The sequence below is a fragment of the Harmonia axyridis genome, chromosome 6 (genome assembly GCF_914767665.1).
Source record: "Harmonia axyridis chromosome 6, icHarAxyr1.1, whole genome shotgun sequence".
Taxonomy (NCBI): Eukaryota; Metazoa; Arthropoda; class Insecta; order Coleoptera; family Coccinellidae; genus Harmonia; species Harmonia axyridis.
Window position 1 is genome coordinate 36,522,105 of NC_059506.1, and position 20,028 is coordinate 36,542,132.

Here is a 20,028-nt window from a genome sequence, read left to right on the forward strand (position 1 = left end):
CAACTATGTTGAATAATAAAATCGAATTTTGTCAAAAAAATGTGTTTTACTATGGTAGACCGTGGACTTATCTATAATAAGACGAAAAGTGAGTCAACTAACTATATTAATGGTGTCTATTAATTGTTCTTAAATTCTCTCAGTATTCACAAATAAGTACTGATTTTGATAAAACAAATTTAACAATTTCTTAACTCTCTTGAAGCTTGGTTCTTCCAAGGATTAAATGACATAACCTAGTGAACACAAATGGCATAAGAAATGTCACACAATAATACAGTTTTCCGTGCGTTTCCATGGTAACGACATATTAAAAATTGTTCGATATTACTAAAACTATATTCATATATTTTTCAGCGCTCATCCTAATCAGTTAACTTCTACGTAGGCATATCCAAATACAATTCGAACAACTTTTCGACTAGAAAAACAACTCATAACCTATTTCCGTCACTCCATCCCGTAACAATACAGCGTTTTCACCTCTTTCCGCATGGCGCGGCAGTCGAGACAAGTTTCACGGAGGCAAGAATGATTTCCTACGGGATTAATCGGTATATCACGGGAAATCTTCCTGACAAACGGAAGTGCATCCAATATATCGACGTTGAGGTAACCAAGTACCCGAAAAGGGATATTACGCTTAGCTGTCGCGAGTTTTATCGACTTTTCGGTATATTTTATCGTTATACCTCTGAACGAATTGTACACACGTCTATTCTTATGATGAAGGAACTACGTCATTGCTTAAAATGGAACGATACACGTTTCAACAACGCATTGAAATTGTTAAAATTCATTATGAAAATGGTGAAAATTTTGCAGTCACAGTTGGGTCGTCTTGAAGCACTTTCTCGGACGCCTACAGTGCGTAAAATAATTTGATTAATTTCGAAATTATCAACTCATGCTCAAAAATAGTTTACAATGTGATTTATTCATAAAAATTCTTTCGTGTTTCAAAAGGGTCAATGTTTTTCTCAGTTTATTGATTTAGCTACACTATTGTGAAGTTATGAAGAAAAGGTTCCTGATAAAGCATTCAACAATCAAATCAGGATTCTCCACGCCTATGGCTCGCACACACAATCGGCTAGCTCGATTGTGATCCCCATATTCGGGATTGATTACAAATGTTTACTTTTCGTCGTTCCTTCTATCTAACCGGTGTTTTTTTTTCGAGGTATATAACTTTAAGTTGGCATTACTGTTCACGATGGCAACCGATTTAACAGCTGTCAAGTGATTTATTCTCAGTTTGGTTTGGCAATTCATCATGAATAGACTCACGTCTGAACAAAGCTTGCAAATAGTGCAATTTTATTTCGAAAATAATGGTTCTGTGCGGAATTAGTCCATTATTTCAGGATTTATAGGCTGTAAACTGAAATTTTCCAAGGAAAATTCAATAATATTCTCGAGGTAGTCAATTCTCCTATAGGCAAGATACGGGCCTGAAACTTCAACATGTTGTAGATCATATCTAGATCTTCAAAAAACGTTTTGTTCGAGGAGGCTATGACCAATATTTCGGGAGATATTACGGTTTTTAGGGGGAAATTCAATTTTTACGGTTTTTTTCCAAATTTCGAGTTCAAAATTCTCATAAACTGTGAGCTCTACGAAGAATCGGTGAGCGATGTTAGAATTAGCCATCCCCAATGAGCCGAATTTTGTACTCACCCGAAAATTTTTTTTGCGAAAAATTTCACGAAAATTTTCAATACCCAACCCTTAAAAAAAAACGAAAAATTAAAAGTTCCTACATGGTGAGTTTATAGCATTCTTTCGATTGATACGATGACGTAGATCGCAAAAAAGGCTATAGTTTACCGATTAGTCCATTATTTCAGGATTTATAGGCTGTAAACTGAAATTTTCCAAGAAAAATTCAATAATATTCTCGAGGTTGTCAATTCTCCTATAGGCAAGATACGGGCCTGAAACTTCAACATGTTGTAGATCACATCTAGATCTTCAAAAAACGTTTTGTTTGAGGGGGCTATGACCAATATTTCGGGAGATATTACGGTTTTTAGGGGGAAATTCAATTTTTACGGTTTTTTTCCAAATTTCGAGTTCAAAATTCTCATAAACTGTGAGCTCTACGAAGAATCGGTGAGCGATGTTAGAATTAGCCATCCCCAATGAGCCGAATTTTGTACTCTCCCGAAAATTTTTTTTGCGAAAAATTTCACGAAAATTTTCAATACCCAACCCTTAAAAAAAAAACGAAAAATTAAAAGTTCCTACATGGTGAGTTTATAGCATTCTTTCGATTGATACGATGACGTAGATCGCAAAAAAGGCTATAGTTTACCGATTAGTCCATTATTTCAGGATTTATAGGCTGTAAACTGAAATTTTCCAAGAAAAATTCAATAATATTCTCGAGGTTGTCAATTCTCCTATAGGCAAGATACGGGCCTGAAACTTCAACATGTTGTAGATCACATCTAGATCTTCAAAAAACGTTTTGTTTGAGGGGGCTATGACCAATATTTCGGGAGATATTACGGTTTTTAGGGGGAAATTCAATTTTTACGGTTTTTTTCCAAATTTCGAGTTCAAAATTCTCATAAACTGTGAGCTCTACGAAGAATCGGTGAGCGATGTTAGAATTAGCCATCCCCAATGAGCCGAATTTTGTACTCACCCGAAAATTTTTTTTGCGAAAAATTTCACGAAAATTTTCAATACCCAACCCTTAAAAAAAAACGAAAAATTAAAAGTTCCTACATGGTGAGTTTATAGCATTCTTTCGATTGATACGATGACGTAGATCGCAAAAAAGGCTATAGTTTACCGATTAGTCCATTATTTCAGGATTTATAGGCTGTAAACTGAAATTTTCCAAGAAAAATTCAATAATATTCTCGGGGTTGTCAATTCTCCGATAGGCAAGATACAGGCCTGAAACTTCAATATGTTGTAGATCACATCTCGGTCTTCAAAATACATTTTGTTTGAGGGGGCTATGACCAATATTTCGGGAGATATTACGGTTTTTAGGGGGTAATTCAATTTTTACGGTTTTTTTCCAAATTTCGAGTTCAAAATTCTCATAAACTGTGAGCTCTACGAAGAATCGGTGAGCGATGTTAGAATTAGCCATCCCCAATGAGCCGAATTTTGTACTCACCCGAAAATTTTTTTTGCGAAAAATTTCACGAAAATTTTCAATACCCAACCCTTAAAAAAAAACGAAAAATTAAAAGTTCCTACATGGTGAGTTTATAGCATTCTTTCGATTGATACGATGACGTAGATCGCAAAAAAGGCTATAGTTAACCGATTAGTCCATTATTTCAGGATTTATAGGCTGTAAACTGAAATTTTCCAAGAAAAATTCAATAATATTCTCGAGGTTGTCAATTCTCCGATAGGCAAGATACAGGCCTGAAACTTCAATATGTTGTAGATCACATCTCGATCTTCAAAAAACATTTTGTTTGAGGGGGCTATGACCAATATTTCGGGAGATATTACGGTTTTTAGGGGGAAATTCAATTTTTACGGTTTTTTTCCAAATTTCGAGTTCAAAATTCTCATAAACTGTGAGCTCTACGAAGAATCGGTGAGCGATGTTAGAATTAGCCATCCCCAATGAGCCGAATTTTGTACTCACCCGAAAATTTTTTTTGCGAAAAATTTCACGAAAATTTTCAATACCCAACCCTTAAAAAAAAAACGAAAAATCAAAAGTTCCTACATGGTGAGTTTATAGCATTCTTTCGATTGATACGATGACGTAGATCGCAAAAAAGGCTATAGTTAACCGATTAGTCCATTATTTCAGGATTTATAGGCTGTAAACTGAAATTTTCCAAGAAAAATTCAATAATATTCTCGAGGTTGTCAATTCTCCGATAGGCAAGATACAGGCCTGAAACTTCAATATGTTGTAGATCACATCTCGATCTTCAAAAAACGTTTTGTTTGAGGGGGCTATGACCAATATTTCGGGAGATATTACGGTTTTTAGGGGGAAATTCAATTTTTACGGTTTTTTTCCAAATTTCGAGTTCAAAATTCTCATAAACTGTGAGCTCTACGAAGAATCGGTGAGCGATGTTAGAATTAGCCATCCCCAATGAGCCGAATTTTGTACTCACCCGAAAATTTTTTTTGCGAAAAATTTCACGAAAATTTTCAATACCCAACCCTTAAAAAAAAACGAAAAATTAAAAGTTCCTACATGGTGAGTTTATAGCATTCTTTCGATTGATACGATGACGTAGATCGCAAAAAAGGCTATAGTTTACCGATTAGTCCATTATTTCAGGATTTATAGGCTGTGAACTGAAATTTTCCAAGAAAAATTCAATAATATTCTCGAGGTTGTCAATTCTCCGATAGGCAAGATACAGGCCTGAAACTTCAATATGTTGTAGATCACATCTCGATCTTCAAAAAACGTTTTGTTTGAGGGGGCTATGACCAATATTTCGGGAGATATTACGGTTTTTAGGGGGAAATTCAATTTTTACGGTTTTTTTCCAAATTTCGAGTTCAAAATTCTCATAAACTGTGAGCTCTACGAAGAATCGGTGAGCGATGTTAGAATTAGCCATCCCCAATGAGCCGAATTTTGTACTCACCCGAAAATTTTTTTTGCGAAAAATTTCACGAAAATTTTCAATACCCAACCCTTAAAAAAAAACGAAAAATTAAAAGTTCCTACATGGTGAGTTTATAGCATTCTTTCGATTGATACGATGACGTAGATCGCAAAAAAGGCTATAGTTTACCGATTAGTCCATTATTTCAGGATTTATAGGCTGTAAACTGAAATTTTCCAAGAAAAATTCAATAATATTCTCGAGGTTGTCAATTCTCCGATAGGCAAGATACAGGCCTGAAACTTCAATATGTTGTAGATCACATCTCGATCTTCAAAAAACGTTTTGTTTGAGGGGGCTATGACCAATATTTCGGGAGATATTACGGTTTTTAGGGGGAAATTCAATTTTTACGGTTTTTTTCCAAATTTCGAGTTCAAAATTCTCATAAACTGTGAGCTCTACGAAGAATCGGTGAGCGATGTTAGAATTAGCCATCCCCAATGAGCCGAATTTTGTACTCACCCGAAAATTTTTTTTGCGAAAAATTTCACTAAAATTTTCAATACCCAACCCTTAAAAAAAAACGAAAAATTAAAAGTTCCTACATGGTGAGTTTATAGCATTCTTTCGATTGATACGATGACGTAGATCGCAAAAAAGGCTATAGTTTACCGATTAGTCCATTATTTCAGGATTTATAGGCTGTAAACTGAAATTTTCCAAGAAAAATTCAATAATATTCTCGGGGTTGTCAATTCTCCGATAGGCAAGATACAGGCCTGAAACTTCAATATGTTGTAGATCACATCTCGATCTTCAAAATACATTTTGTTTGAGGGGGCTATGACCAATATTTCGGGAGATATTACGGTTTTTAGGGGGTAATTCAATTTTTACGGTTTTTTTCCAAATTTCGAGTTCAAAATTCTCATAAACTGTGAGCTCTACGAAGAATCGGTGAGCGATGTTAGAATTAGCCATCCCCAATGAGCCGAATTTTGTACTCACCCGAAAATTTTTTTTGCGAAAAATTTCACGAAAATTTTCAATACCCAACCCTTAAAAAAAAACGAAAAATTAAAAGTTCCTACATGGTGAGTTTATAGCATTCTTTCGATTGATACGATGACGTAGATCGCAAAAAAGGCTATAGTTAACCGATTAGTCCATTATTTCAGGATTTATAGGCTGTAAACTGAAATTTTCCAAGAAAAATTCAATAATATTCTCGAGGTTGTCAATTCTCCGATAGGCAAGATACAGGCCTGAAACTTCAATATGTTGTAGATCACATCTCGATCTTCAAAAAACATTTTGTTTGAGGGGGCTATGACCAATATTTCGGGAGATATTACGGTTTTTAGGGGGAAATTCAATTTTTACGGTTTTTTTCCAAATTTCGAGTTCAAAATTCTCATAAACTGTGAGCTCTACGAAGAATCGGTGAGCGATGTTAGAATAAGCCATCCCCAATGAGCCGAATTTTGTACTCACCCGAAAATTTTTTTTGCGAAAAATTTCACGAAAATTTTCAATACCCAACCCTTAAAAAAAAAACGAAAAATCAAAAGTTCCTACATGGTGAGTTTATAGCATTCTTTCGATTGATACGATGACGTAGATCGCAAAAAAGGCTATAGTTAACCGATTAGTCCATTATTTCAGGATTTATAGGCTGTAAACTGAAATTTTCCAAGAAAAATTCAATAATATTCTCGAGGTTGTCAATTCTCCGATAGGCAAGATACAGGCCTGAAACTTCAATATGTTGTAGATCACATCTCGATCTTCAAAAAACGTTTTGTTTGAGGGGGCTATGACCAATATTTCGGGAGATATTACGGTTTTTAGGGGGAAATTCAATTTTTACGGTTTTTTTCCAAATTTCGAGTTCAAAATTCTCATAAACTGTGAGCTCTACGAAGAATCGGTGAGCGATGTTAGAATTAGCCATCCCCAATGAGCCGAATTTTGTACTCACCCGAAAATTTTTTTTGCGAAAAATTTCACGAAAATTTTCAATACCCAACCCTTAAAAAAAAACGAAAAATTAAAAGTTCCTACATGGTGAGTTTATAGCATTCTTTCGATTGATACGATGACGTAGATCGCAAAAAAGGCTATAGTTTACCGATTAGTCCATTATTTCAGGATTTATAGGCTGTAAACTGAAATTTTCCAAGAAAAATTCAATAATATTCTCGAGGTTGTCAATTCTCCGATAGGCAAGATACAGGCCTGAAACTTCAATATGTTGTAGATCACATCTCGATCTTCAAAAAACGTTTTGTTTGAGGGGGCTATGACCAATATTTCGGGAGATATTACGGTTTTTAGGGGGAAATTCAATTTTTACGGTTTTTTTCCAAATTTCGAGTTCAAAATTCTCATAAACTGTGAGCTCTACGAAGAATCGGTGAGCGATGTTAGAATTAGCCATCCCCAATGAGCCGAATTTTGTACTCACCCGAAAATTTTTTTTGCGAAAAATTTCACGAAAATTTTCAACCCTTAAAAAAAAACGAAAAATTAAAAGTTCCTACATGGTGAGTTTATAGCATTCTTTCGATTGATACGATGACGTAGATCGCAAAAAAGGCTATAGTTTACCGATTAGTCCATTATTTCAGGATTTATAGGCTGTAAACTGAAATTTTCCAAGAAAAATTCAATAATATTCTCGAGGTTGTCAATTCTCCGATAGGCAAGATACAGGCCTGAAACTTCAATATGTTGTAGATCACATCTCGATCTTCAAAAAACGTTTTGTTTGAGGGGGCTATGACCAATATTTCGGGAGATATTACGGTTTTTAGGGGGAAATTCAATTTTTACGGTTTTTTTCCAAATTTCGAGTTCAAAATTCTCATAAACTGTGAGCTCTACGAAGAATCGGTGAGCGATGTTAGAATTAGCCATCCCCAATGAGCCGAATTTTGTACTCACCCGAAAATTTTTTTTGCGAAAAATTTCACGAAAATTTTCAATACCCAACCCTTAAAAAAAAACGAAAAATTAAAAGTTCCTACATGGTGAGTTTATAGCATTCTTTCGATTGATACGATGACGTAGATCGCAAAAAAGGCTATAGTTAACCGATTAGTCCATTATTTCAGGATTTATAGGCTGTAAACTGAAATTTTCCAAGAAAAATTCAATAATATTCTCGAGGTTGTCAATTCTCCGATAGGCAAGATATAGGCCTGAAACTTCAATATGTTGTAGATCACATCTCGATCTTCAAAAAACATTTTGTTTGAGGGGGCTATGACCAATATTTCGGGAGATATTACGGTTTTTAGGGGGAAATTCAATTTTTACGATTTTTTTCCAAATTTTGAGTTCAAAATTCTCATAAACTGTGAGCTCTACGAAGAATCGGTGAGCGATGTTAGAATTAGCCATCCCCAATGAGCCGAATTTTGTACTCACCCGAAAATTTTTTGTGCGAAAAATTTCACGAAAATTTTCAATACCCAACCCTTAAAAAAAAACGAAAAATTAAAAGTTCCTACATGGTGAGTTTATAGCATTCTTTCGATTGATACGATGACGTAGATCGCAAAAAAGGCTATAGTTAACCGATTAGTCCATTATTTCAGGATTTATAGGCTATAAACTGAAATTTTCCAAGAAAAATTCAATAATATTCTGGAGGTTGTCAATTCTCCTATAGGCAAGATACGGGCCTGAAACTTCAACATATTGTAGATCACATTTCGATCTTCAAAAAACGTTTTGTTTGAGGGGGCTATGACCAATATTTCGGGAGATATTACGGTTTTTAGGGGGAAATTCAATTTTTACGGTTTTTTTTCCAAATTTCGAGTTCAAAATTCTCATAAACTGTGAGCTCTACGAAGAATCGGTGAGCGATGTTAGAATTAGCCATCCCCAATGAGCCGAATTTTGTACTCATCCGTACTCATCCGAATACGAATCGCGCACTACGTCCATTAGCGATGAAGCGCACTTCTGGTTTAATAACTGCGTCAACAAACAAAACTGCCGCATTTGGAGTGAAGCTAATCCTCAAGTGTATGTCGAAACACCGTTACATCCAGAAAAACTGACAGTTTGGAGCGCTTTATGGGCTGGTGGAATCATTGGTCCGTACTTCTTCAAAAACGATGATGGCCAGAAGGTTACAGTCAATGGTGATCGGTATAGAGCCATGATTACTAACTTTTTCATTCCTGAATTGAACAACCATGATGTCCAGAAGCTGTGGTTCCACAAGACGGCGCAACATGTCACACAGCTCGTGCCACAATCGATTTATTGAAAGACACGTTTGGTGACCGCCTAATTTCACGTTTTGGACCTGTGAATTGGCCTCCAAGAACTTGTGATTTAACACCGCTAGACTGCTTCCTGTGGGGCTATGTAAAGTCATTGGTCTATGCGGATAAGCCACAAACCCTTGACCATTTGGAAGACATCTTTCTCCGTGTTATTGCCGATATACGGCCACAAATGTTGGAAAAAGTCATTGAAAATTGGACGTCCAGATTGGACTACATCCGAGCCAGCCGTGGCGGTCATATGCCAGAAATCATATTTAAAATGTAATGCCACAAAATTACCTGCGGATAAATAAAATTCATGTCAATCGAATAATCCATCGTTGTTTTATTGCAATTCAAAGTTCTATAGCTCTAAAAAAAAACACCCTTTATATTCTAAGCTCTATCTCAAACTAATAGCGCCATCTTCACTCGATACAACTGTGTCACCTTTCAATCCGAAGCTCTGTCATCCGTCAGTTTCATCCCCCCTTTAAACACCGATTCTATGCCTCAAACCATCGAAACTTTCCCGCTCCCGCCATCGAAATCTGTGTTCGGCCAACCGCGCGATCTATGATCGTTAGTCACGGTACAACGCGTACACAGAAAACGATAATCTTCCGAGTCATCGACTCGTCGACTGTGAGCCGGACGGTTCAACGCTTGAAATTCGAGAGCGGGAGGACCTGTTGAATCGGGGGCGGCGGCAAACTCGTATCCAGACGTGGTATTTCCGGGACGCCGCGCTATGTAAGTCTAGCGGCGTCGTTTTTCTACGTCTCAACTATTTTCGACGGGGGTAGCGGAAGGTATAGCGAAGGAGAGGAGCTGAATTGGGTTGTGGAGAGAGCTTCGTTTGGGTTGAAATAAGGTTTTAATTAAAATCGGCTAACGTTGACCAATTGACAGGAATTATTGGAGATTAAGAATCGCGAATGAGAGATGCTCTTTGGTTTGGATTACGGAGAGAAAAAGAGTGCATAACTTTCTGTGTTCAGTCTCTAACAACACGTCTAACTGTGTTTCCTATAGAGATTCTATGGTCACTAATTTTGAGGTTACATGTCAAAGTGACGTCTCATCCATCCATACAGAACAGATAGATATTTATCATAGAGTAATAAACATAGATAGAGGGAGTATACGCAATTTTTACATTTCCCCAATATGTTTAGATTACGTTGTCGGATTGTGATATATTTTCAAATCTACAATTTTACTATATCGTTATGAATGTATCTTATATTGAATGAAATATATTTAATTGAGTGATTACCGATTAAATATGCAAATTTGAATATTTAGAATCCGATATTTTTCCTAATTGTCGAATTTATAATAAGCAGAATATTTATTATTTTCTGTATCTAACTGTTGAAATCCAAGGTTTGGCAGCTTTTACTCTCCTAGTGTCATCGGTTGTTTCACGTCGTTTGGCGCGCTTGAAGTTTGTTTTCTGAATTTCTGATATATTTAGGTATTTATTTCAATATATTTTGAGTTAATATTAAACTTTGATCCACTATGGAACATAAGAAGTGCGTTCTTTGTGAAGAAACTCGCGAATTGAGTGAAATATCGTATCACTGATTGTTTTCATTTCCGCGCTCTTTATGTCAAATTTGATAGTTCATGTTGGGGACGAAATTTGCTAAATGAAAATGACATATGCTCCATCTATCCATGTTTATTACTCTGAGGTCTGGATCGAGATATTGGAGGTTAAGTGAAGCTACATTGGTTGTTTGAAAAATGTATGAAAACTAGGCAGAATAACTGAGTAACCAAATCAATTATTTGATAAGAGTTATTCAGACTCTGCTTCATCGACAATAACTGTTGAAAGTTGACTTAGGGAAAGAAATTTGTCAGTAATGAAGAAGTGATTGCCTAGGTTGAAGCCTATTTCTAAAGCAAAGATGGACCTTCCTATAGAAAAGATATTGAAATGTAGGAGGATCTCTTGATCTTGAAGGTGACTCAAACAGTCAAATTTCAATTTAAAGAAGTGAAATATTTATTCTGACTGGAATTTGAGTATTCAGATAGCACAAATATATCTTATGGATAACTTTTTCAAGTCCAATTCTCGAACAATCCTCGAACATGGGATGGATATCCATAAGATTTCCATCAACAGATAATACATGGATATTCTATGGAAGTTCACAAGAGATTCGAAATAGACAATGATCTAATATGCTATTGAAAATGAACTATGTTTTTGGTGTTCTTCAGCAACCTTATCAACATAATCAGGCGAAGGAATTACAAATACTGTATTTGAAATTCAGGAAACACTGTTGTTGTTGTTCCTATTAGAGTTACAAAGAAAAATGAGAGGGTGTTTCTTGTAGTCCCACTTTTTTGTGATGATTATACCATTATATCTTCATTAATCTTTGCTATCTTTGATATCACCCTGTAGATTTTCAACCAAAATTAGCAGATCACATAATGAAATCTTTGAATTGGAATATCTTTGACAAATTTAAGTAGAATATATTGTGAAGGGAAGATTATATGAGGAAAAAACTTGCGGGCCCATGTATATAGGACTTTTTTGTCTTAAAATGATCCGAGGGATCTATTATTTTAGTTTGTACCTCCAATTATGAACTATCTCAATATATTTTAACTATCACACTAAATCATAACCACGAAATCTGTGTGAGATATTCCCGCACGATTTCGTCTTTCAAGTTACTCCAAAATCAACAGATTAGCCACATAATCATAGAAAAAAAGCTTTTTCGTACTCACCCAGCTGTTTCCTTATCCCGTTGCCCATCTTGCTGCGCCACAGACTGTGGATCAGGGTCGGATCTGCTCGCCTCCATTCCCTCCATCCCGACAGCGTTCTTCTGATGCCTCCTACTCCGCCGCCTCCAACGGGGAATAATATATTGCCTGGTATGGGAGTGCTCACGGAGCCTGCTTGGGGCTGACCGTGTTGACTTATCTGTGGCGCTGGCAATCCTTCAACTGCATCAACAATTCATAGCTTTAGAGATTTGTTCGCAAATTCCGCAGGAGGAAGATGCATTAGAAAATTAGCTCGGGGAGAATGAGGGGGTTCGAGGCCTTGGTCTCCCTCCCCACTCTCGGGATCTCCATGGGAACGAACGTTGACGAGCGAAATTAATATTAGGGTTAGGTTGGCCCAGAATGTGGCTTTGGGGGAGGTACAGACATTTCTGTTAAGAAACATTCACTTATTTGAAATCTACACCATTCAACAGACGAGCCAAATCAAGGAATGGCGAAAGAAGATACATACTTAATTCGTAAGAAAACAATTTGTGATTGAAACTGATCGTGAGCTGAACCAAAAGCTCTTAGAAAGGCCAGATCCAACTTCAATTATCTATTCAACTTCAATAGAGACTCTACGAATCCAGAAGAGCCTATCTTTGGTATTTTGAATCGATAAATAGTCATGAAAGACTGAAGAAAAAATAAGGAAGTGCGAATAAGGAGACACAAGTGAAAGGAAGTGACATTACGAACTGGTTATCTAGGACATGTAGTTTGGCTGGAGCAAGCAAATAAGGATTACTTAGGATATTTCTCAGGAAAAGAAGACTTGAATAGGAGTTTCTAAGTCGTTCCAACGAGTAAACCTTGAACCAACATAAGTAAAGTTCCTGTAGCTAACCAGGGCCTGGATAGATACCATTGAGTCTAAAGCTCACAGACTCTGTATACTTTCTAAGCCAAGGCTCCAGATCACGCATTCATATTCAAACCTTGACCTCACAAAAGCATTGAAAAGGAGGAAAAGTGTCTTGGTTGGCTTCAACCACTTCGAATTGCTTACGACTTTTGTCCAAAGCATTTGTTGCACTGGCTAGCACCTCCCTTCAAGGAAGTTACGTCCTCACCTCTACAATGCTCTTGTCCAGAATATTCTTTGAATCATCTAGCGATAGCGAGGCATTCTTTCACAAGGTGAAGAGGTGCCAGCAGAACCTGCACTAGTGGTTTTCTGCTAGACTCATTCTCATGAGGTGCTTCTAGAAGTGGCAATGCCCTGTAAGGAACCCAGTGAGGAGTTCTTGGTAAGATCCAAATGTTTTCAGATCCCACAGTATCAAGTTTCGAAGGAACTTCTCGGAATGATCCAACGCAGGAAGAGTGTTTCTCTTTTGGTTTCTTTTTTCTTCTTCTGATACTTTTTCTCATAAAAGGTGTTTTTTTTTAGAGCTATAGAACTTTAAATTGCAATAAAACAACGATGGATTATTCGATTGACATGCATTTTATTTATCCGCAAGATAATCTTGTGGCATTACATTTCGAATATGATTTCTGGCATATGACCGCCACGGCTGGCTCGGATGTAGTCCAATCTGGACGTCCAATTTTCGATGACTTTTTCCAATATTTGTGGCCGTATATCAGCAATAACACGGCGAATGTTGTCTTCCAAATGGTCAAGGGTTTGTGGCTTATCCGCATAGACCAATGACTTCACATAGCCCCACGGAAAGTAGTCTAGCGGTGTTAAATCACAAGATCTTGGAGGCCAATTCACAGGTCCAAAACGTGAAATTAGGCGGTCACTAAACGTGTCTTTCAATAATAAATCGATTGTGGCACGAGCTGTGTGACATGTTGCGCCATCTTGTTGGAACCACAGCTCCTGGACATCATGGTTGTTCAATTCGGGAATGAAAAAAATAGTAATCATGGCTCTATACCGATCACTATTGACTGTAACGTTCTGTCCATCATCGTTTTTGAAAAAGTATTAGCTTTACTCCAAATGCGGCAGTTTTGTTTGTTGATGTAGCCATTCAACCAGAAGTGCGCTTCATCGCTAAACAAAATAAAATGGACGTAGTGCGCGATACGTATTCCGCACAGAACCATTATTTTCGAAATGAAATTGCACTATTTGCAAGCGTTGTTCAGGCGTGAGTCTTTTCATAATGAATTGCCAAACCAAACTGAGAATAAATCACTTGACAGCTGTTGAATCGGTCGCCATCTTGAACAGTAATGCCAACTTAAAGTTATATACCTCGAAAAAAAACACCCGTTAGTTACGCTATTGGCTGCCTCTAAAATATGTTTATCAGTTCTCGTGTATTTTTCTTTAATGTAAATTTCCTCTTGAACGATTTGTAATCCTTTTATTTTATTGCAAACTCCATCATCTTCGAAAATCTTCAATTATTTTCCCGTTTTATCACGTCCCTAACAGCTGTTGTTATTGTTCGTCGTTCTGGAAACGCTCACAACCTTACGGAACCCATCGTCAGCCACCGCTCCGTCGGATCCGTGCATCTGTCTCCGAATTTTCCGACGGGAAAACCGGCCAGACCGCATCCACCGAATTTCCCGACCCCAGGGGGCACGAGGCTCGAAGATGCACAGCCGGAAAAGAGGTTAGGACAACGCGAACCCGACATCCAGTTTTTCCGGCAGTTTGAAACGTACGCAATCCAACATTTATGCCCGTTCCAGGCGGTTTTCCGGGACCGGGATACGATCCGGGAGCAGGGATCTATTCTTTTATGGGTAGGGACTCGTGCTACGGAATTGGTCACCATCGACCTGGGATTCACTTTGGGAATGTGAAATGTTGGTGAGGTTGAAGTCGGTCTTTTCGAATTTTTTCAAATGGGAGTTTGTGGAGGTCCAATTTAGGAATAGACCTAGCTTTTCATTATTGTTTTATTGCCATTTAAAGTTCTACAGCTCTAAAAAAACACTCTTTATGTTTAGATTTGCTTCATGAAGAATCCTAGATTTTATACGAATAGAATATCCAATGTTTTGCGATTGGAGAAAAAACCAACAAGTCTGAATTTGCTACAAGAAATTAAACAGCAACATTGTTGTTATCAGCCAAGAATTAATCTTAGCTACAATCTGGTTAACCTAACAAGATCGAGAATGTATCTTCGTCTCTTAGGAACACCTCATATTACATACAGAAGACAGACAACCTACAGAAAAGGTGAATAGACAGTTCAGCCTACTTTCTGAAATACCTCAGAAAATGGCTAGATATTATGCTAAACTCAAAAATCCAAGCTTGTACACTGGATCATTATACGAGAAGATCGTCTGCAATATTTCTTGTCAACGCTGGTGTAGACATATTAGATCTGCTAGAGCTGGGTGGATGAGAGTCAAATAATGCTACCATAGGATATGCAGAAGAAAATCTGACTTGCCCAGAAGATCCAAATGTTGATAACATATCAGTTTCAACCATCACATAACATGCAGAATCGCGTGGATAGTTTAAGTGGCAGCTTGGAAGTCATGGGAGCTGAATCATCCGAAATCAGTTCCAATAAAGCTAAATTGTAAGGTGCTTAAAAGTGCACAGGGTAAATAATAAATCCATAAATAAAGCTAAATAACACCTGGCAATGAGTAACAAAGAGATCATCTTCAATTTTGGAAATTGTCGAAAGTTTGGTATATGATATATTTGATTTGAACTAATGTTTTATTAGAAACCAAGCAATGTTTACATTTGCTTCAATATTATCTGCCTCAAAATTATAAATGAAGTAGAAACATAAAAGGATCATAATAATTGATGATACGATAAAATATCCAAGCACAGCATATCTATATCATATGAAATTATCAGCTGTTCAAGCCTACAAGCTAAGAAATTTTATCGTTCTTGTAGACCTACTAGTAACAATGAACTACAGTACCTCTAGATCTACTGCTTACTCAAATATATTGACCCAGTTGATCTACTGACTCTAGATATGTACAGATTTTCAGTTCGTGGTCTTTACAACTCAAGTAAATAAAACGCCTTGTTGGATCTACTGAAAGTGTAGTTCAATCAGCTCTGAATACAAGTATAAGCAATACGAATATGAAGCTTTGTAAGAACTAAACTTCAAGTAGTTAAACCAGTCACATAGATCAGTAGATCTACCGCATCGGTTAAATAGACCTACCGGCCAAGTAGTTCCTTCGACTCGTAGCTCCACCAAACCGATCTAGTAGACCTACCGCAACGCCTCGGTTCTTACCTAAGATGAACAACACAGCCAGTGGGAGCGGTATCAGCAGCCAACAACCCATAATTTTCATACCATCGACCTCGCTGCTGTGGCTTCAACCCCCAGAGTCGCAGGATCGATCACATCTGAACAATGCCCCCTCTTTCTCTCTCAGAGTACCCGTCTGGTGGTCGTTCTGTCGTCCATTGTGCCCCGGAATCTGAAAGGAAAAGCTCGTTTAGCTGTGAAATGGCCCCTCTCCTGGTCGCATTGTGGCGCGTAAATGAATTTTTAATTTTTTTTCTAGACGGCCGTGGAAGAAGGGTTGGGAGAGTGGGGGTAAAACCTTAACGACTATTTTCGGCCGTCGGAGAGGGGTGGGGGTAGGTTGATGTGGATGGGAGGGTAACAAAAACATTATTCATTAATATAATCTCCTTCTTCGTTCTCTTGGCGGGTTTTTAGGCACCTGCAAATTACTGTTCTTTTTCGGTTGGTGCAGGTGGGGAGGGGGGATTCGTGGCTTCTTGAGGAGGTTGAGGAAGGGGTTGATGAGATCGGGACGCTGGAGGTTGAGACGTTCTTTGTTTGGGATGGAAGGGAGCGAGTTTTTAGATGGATGGAGCACTGAGAATAGTAATAAACGTTTATTTTCTGGAATATTAAGAGCACTATTTATAAACAGGGGCTGGTTTTAGGAGTTTATGACATTTGTTTACACGTCAGGAATTTCCTTTTTCCTTTCAAGATGTAAAAGAAGTATTGAAATAAAGAATGCATATTAAATCAGGATTCGGATCTCGTTTTAGTGGCATAATTGATTTCAAGAGATGAAAAATGAGGAAAATTCAACTTTTAAATGTTGAAAATCCAGAATTTATATCAAAATCATAATTATCATCTTTTTTTCGAATGGAGAACGATCTTTTTGGATCAATTGTATACCACCTCGTTCTATAAGGTTTCCCAATAGGAATTATGCAATTTAAAATTGTTATAAAAGTAACATTGCTTGTTATTTTTCGACATTTTATATGTCATTTGTTTTCAGTAAGTTATACCATTTAATCGAGGAAAAATACATACTTCAACAACGTTTATAAATTGTCGAATTGTTCTATCGAATCAGTTCTCATTTGTGAATACTGGGAGAAAGGATGAAGGACTTCATTTAGTTGATCCAATGACTATTCGTCGTATATACATAAGCGTACAACTTTGCTACCACCGTTTTTTTTCGAAATCCGAGGCTTCATTGTGAAAAACTGATTATACATTTACGATTCAAAGTATTGTCCATCGCTTGCCATTACTTTCTCCCATCTTCCGGGCAGCGTACGTATCCCGCGTTGAAAATACAATTTTTTACTTCTTCATAAGACCGGAAGTGCTGGTCAACCATGCTGTATATCATTGATCGAAACAAAAGATAGTCCGAAGGTGCAACGTATGGAGAATACGGCGGGTGGGGTAGGACTTCTCATTTCAACGTTTCGAAGTATGTCTTGACCACTTTCGCAGCATGGGGTTGTGCATTGTCATGCTGTAAAATCACTTTATCATGTCTCTCGTTGTATTGCGGTCGTTTGTCTTCTAATACTCGGCTCAAATGCATTAATTGCGTTCGATAACGATCGCCTGTGATTGTTTCAGTTGGTTTTAACAACTCAAATACTGAGCGTGACCTTCGAAACGTGAATATTCTTTTTGGCCGGGATATCCCTATGATTTTCTGCGCTTGGGATTATCTTAATGAACCCATTTTTCGTCTCCAGTCACAATGCGATGCAGGAATCCTTTCCGTCTTTGCCTTGCAAGCAGCTGTTCACAAGCAGACAAAAGCCGTTCAATATCTCTCGGCTTCAACTCGTACGGCACCTAAGTTGTACACCTAATGCTCTATTCTCAAATCGTTTGCAAATAACATTGAAATTACTATTAAAACAATTATTAATGAATTATTGTAAGCAAATGTCTCTTTTCCTCATTACTTTTTCTAATAGATCCCAAATCTAAAGGTATCACACACGACAATATTTATCCACTTCCCAATACATCCTAAATTTAAAGGTATCACACACGACACGAGAAAAGTTGTACACCTAATAACTACAGTCCTGGTATGAGGAATTCTATGTATAAGGGAAGTTGTCGAGGTAATGGCATATTCGATAAAAATAATTGGTTGATAAAAACAATAAAAAGAATTCGCCCAGTTGAAAAATCTTTCGCATCCGGGAAATATTCCGAGAAATGATGGACCGAACCGAGCTTTGCGCCTCGCGACAAAGGTCCTATCGCTTTAACTCCATAAAAAGACGTAATCAATCATCTCGCTACAAAGCTTTCAACACGGCAAGACAAAGTGGAGAAGAGGACACCATTGTCGTATCTCCATCGAAAAATTACGAGCCAGAGGAGTAGGACGAGGCGAAGTGTGATAAATGAGCGATTTGGCTTTATGAATAATTTTTTTTATTAATCTGCCGGGCGGAACCGTGGAATGGGGAACTGATGAATAATGAACGGGCCTTGGGGACTGGACTTTAAGGATTTCAGGATTGCAGCATCGACGGGAAAGGAATACAAGATGGCATAAACAATGAAATATTTTATAATACCTGTTGTAGAAATTCAATGTGTTTCCTGAAAGCTTTATCATACCTATAACAACGTTCAATATAACAAACTTTATTTCTTGATGATGGTAAATCACACAGATGTTAACCATTAGATTGAGCAAAAGAATTTTCGTATTTTTCGCTTTATTATTTCAATACTTTATGAAAAGTGTCACAACCATGAAATTTGAGTTAAATATGCTCCTTTCTATTCGATGACTTGTTGCTAACAAGAACCCAACTTCAAATTTCCCTTCTTGTGAAAGCTCATGTCCCTATTGGCAAAAACTTTGAACAACCAATTCTTACTGACCTCTATACGCTCTATTAGTGATGACGTCACACACAGCCATTTTTGGTTCTCCTGTCAGTATTCGGAATCCAAACAAACAAATTGTCATTCAAAATTAGTACGGTGTCGTTGAAGAAATTGGCTTATTTTGATAAATAAGATTATTTAAGAAACGATTTTACTATTAATTGACAGACAGAAGGCACGAGATTAATGCCAGTAAGCCCGAACTTGAAGTTCAACTAATAAACACGGCTTTATACAAAATCTGGGGAATGATACATGATTCAAACTTACTTGATATTAACCTCGTTCCTTCTGTCTATGAATTAATATTGAAATCGTTCCTCAAATACTCTTATTTATGAAAATAAGCCAATTCCTTCAACGACACCGTACTAATTTGAATGACAATTCATTTGTTTGGATTCCGAACACTGACAGGAGAACCAAAAATGGCAGTGTGTTACGTCACATTAATAGAGCGTATTGAGGCTAAATTTGTACCCCCAAGTACATTGTCTATGGACAAAAACAGATGGTAGTCACTTAGTGATAGAGTGGATGCATAAGAACTTCCCATTCTTATTTTGGAAGTTTCTGGCGCGCAATCAAAGATGTGTAGGCTGCCCACAAGTTGTTGTACTGATCAAACTTGATTGTCAGCTTCAAACGGTCAAGTAGTTAACAGTAGATTGCAGAATTTAACCATGAGGGACCAGCTCATAGTAGGATATTCCCTGCTTGTAAAATATGGCGAATTTCTGTTTTTGAGAGATCAGTTCAAGATCAATACTGCCAAAGAAGTATTAGTAGTATAAATTCTCAAAGATGGTTATAAACTACGACAGAGACTATCACTAGAGTATTCAGGGCTGGCACCAAATTGATTTCTAATTCAGTTATTGGATTATCTGCATAAGCGTGTGACTTAACGTATTCACAAAGAAATAAACTACGAGTTTGAACTGCCTCTACCCATTTTCACCTTTTAAAATGAGCTCCATCCGACAACAAGATATTGGTAAACGTTTGTAAGCGCTCAACTGCCTTCTTTAAGCATTCTTCCCCCCTCAGAAAAAGGTTCGGCACTTTCCGATGAAAGAAACGAACAGCTGTTGAAAATAAACATGCCAGCTTGTAACCGAAGAAAAACATTGTCATGCAAGTCGTCCAATCCGTATAACAAGAAAGCAGACCGAAACAGATAAGAAGAAGAAAAACACGAAAATGTTAGCTTCAATTCAACATACTCTAGACCGTCCGCTTTCAATC

General features: G+C 37.3%; 1 protein-coding gene across 2 annotated transcripts in view; it reads right to left on the minus strand.

The window, feature by feature from the left end:
- The window catches only part of LOC123683473, an 85,582-nt gene that overhangs the window by 9,048 nt on the left and 56,506 nt on the right, over positions 1 to 20,028 (minus strand). For both annotated transcript variants that reach the window (XM_045622541.1, XM_045622542.1), the window contains exons 2-3: positions 15,871 to 16,060; positions 11,618 to 11,839 (exon numbers count right to left, since the gene is read on the minus strand). In XM_045622541.1, coding sequence (XP_045478497.1) covers positions 11,618 to 11,703 — 86 coding nt within the window. In that variant the 5' untranslated portion in view covers positions 11,704 to 11,839; positions 15,871 to 16,060. The remainder of the gene's footprint in view (positions 1 to 11,617; positions 11,840 to 15,870; positions 16,061 to 20,028) is intronic.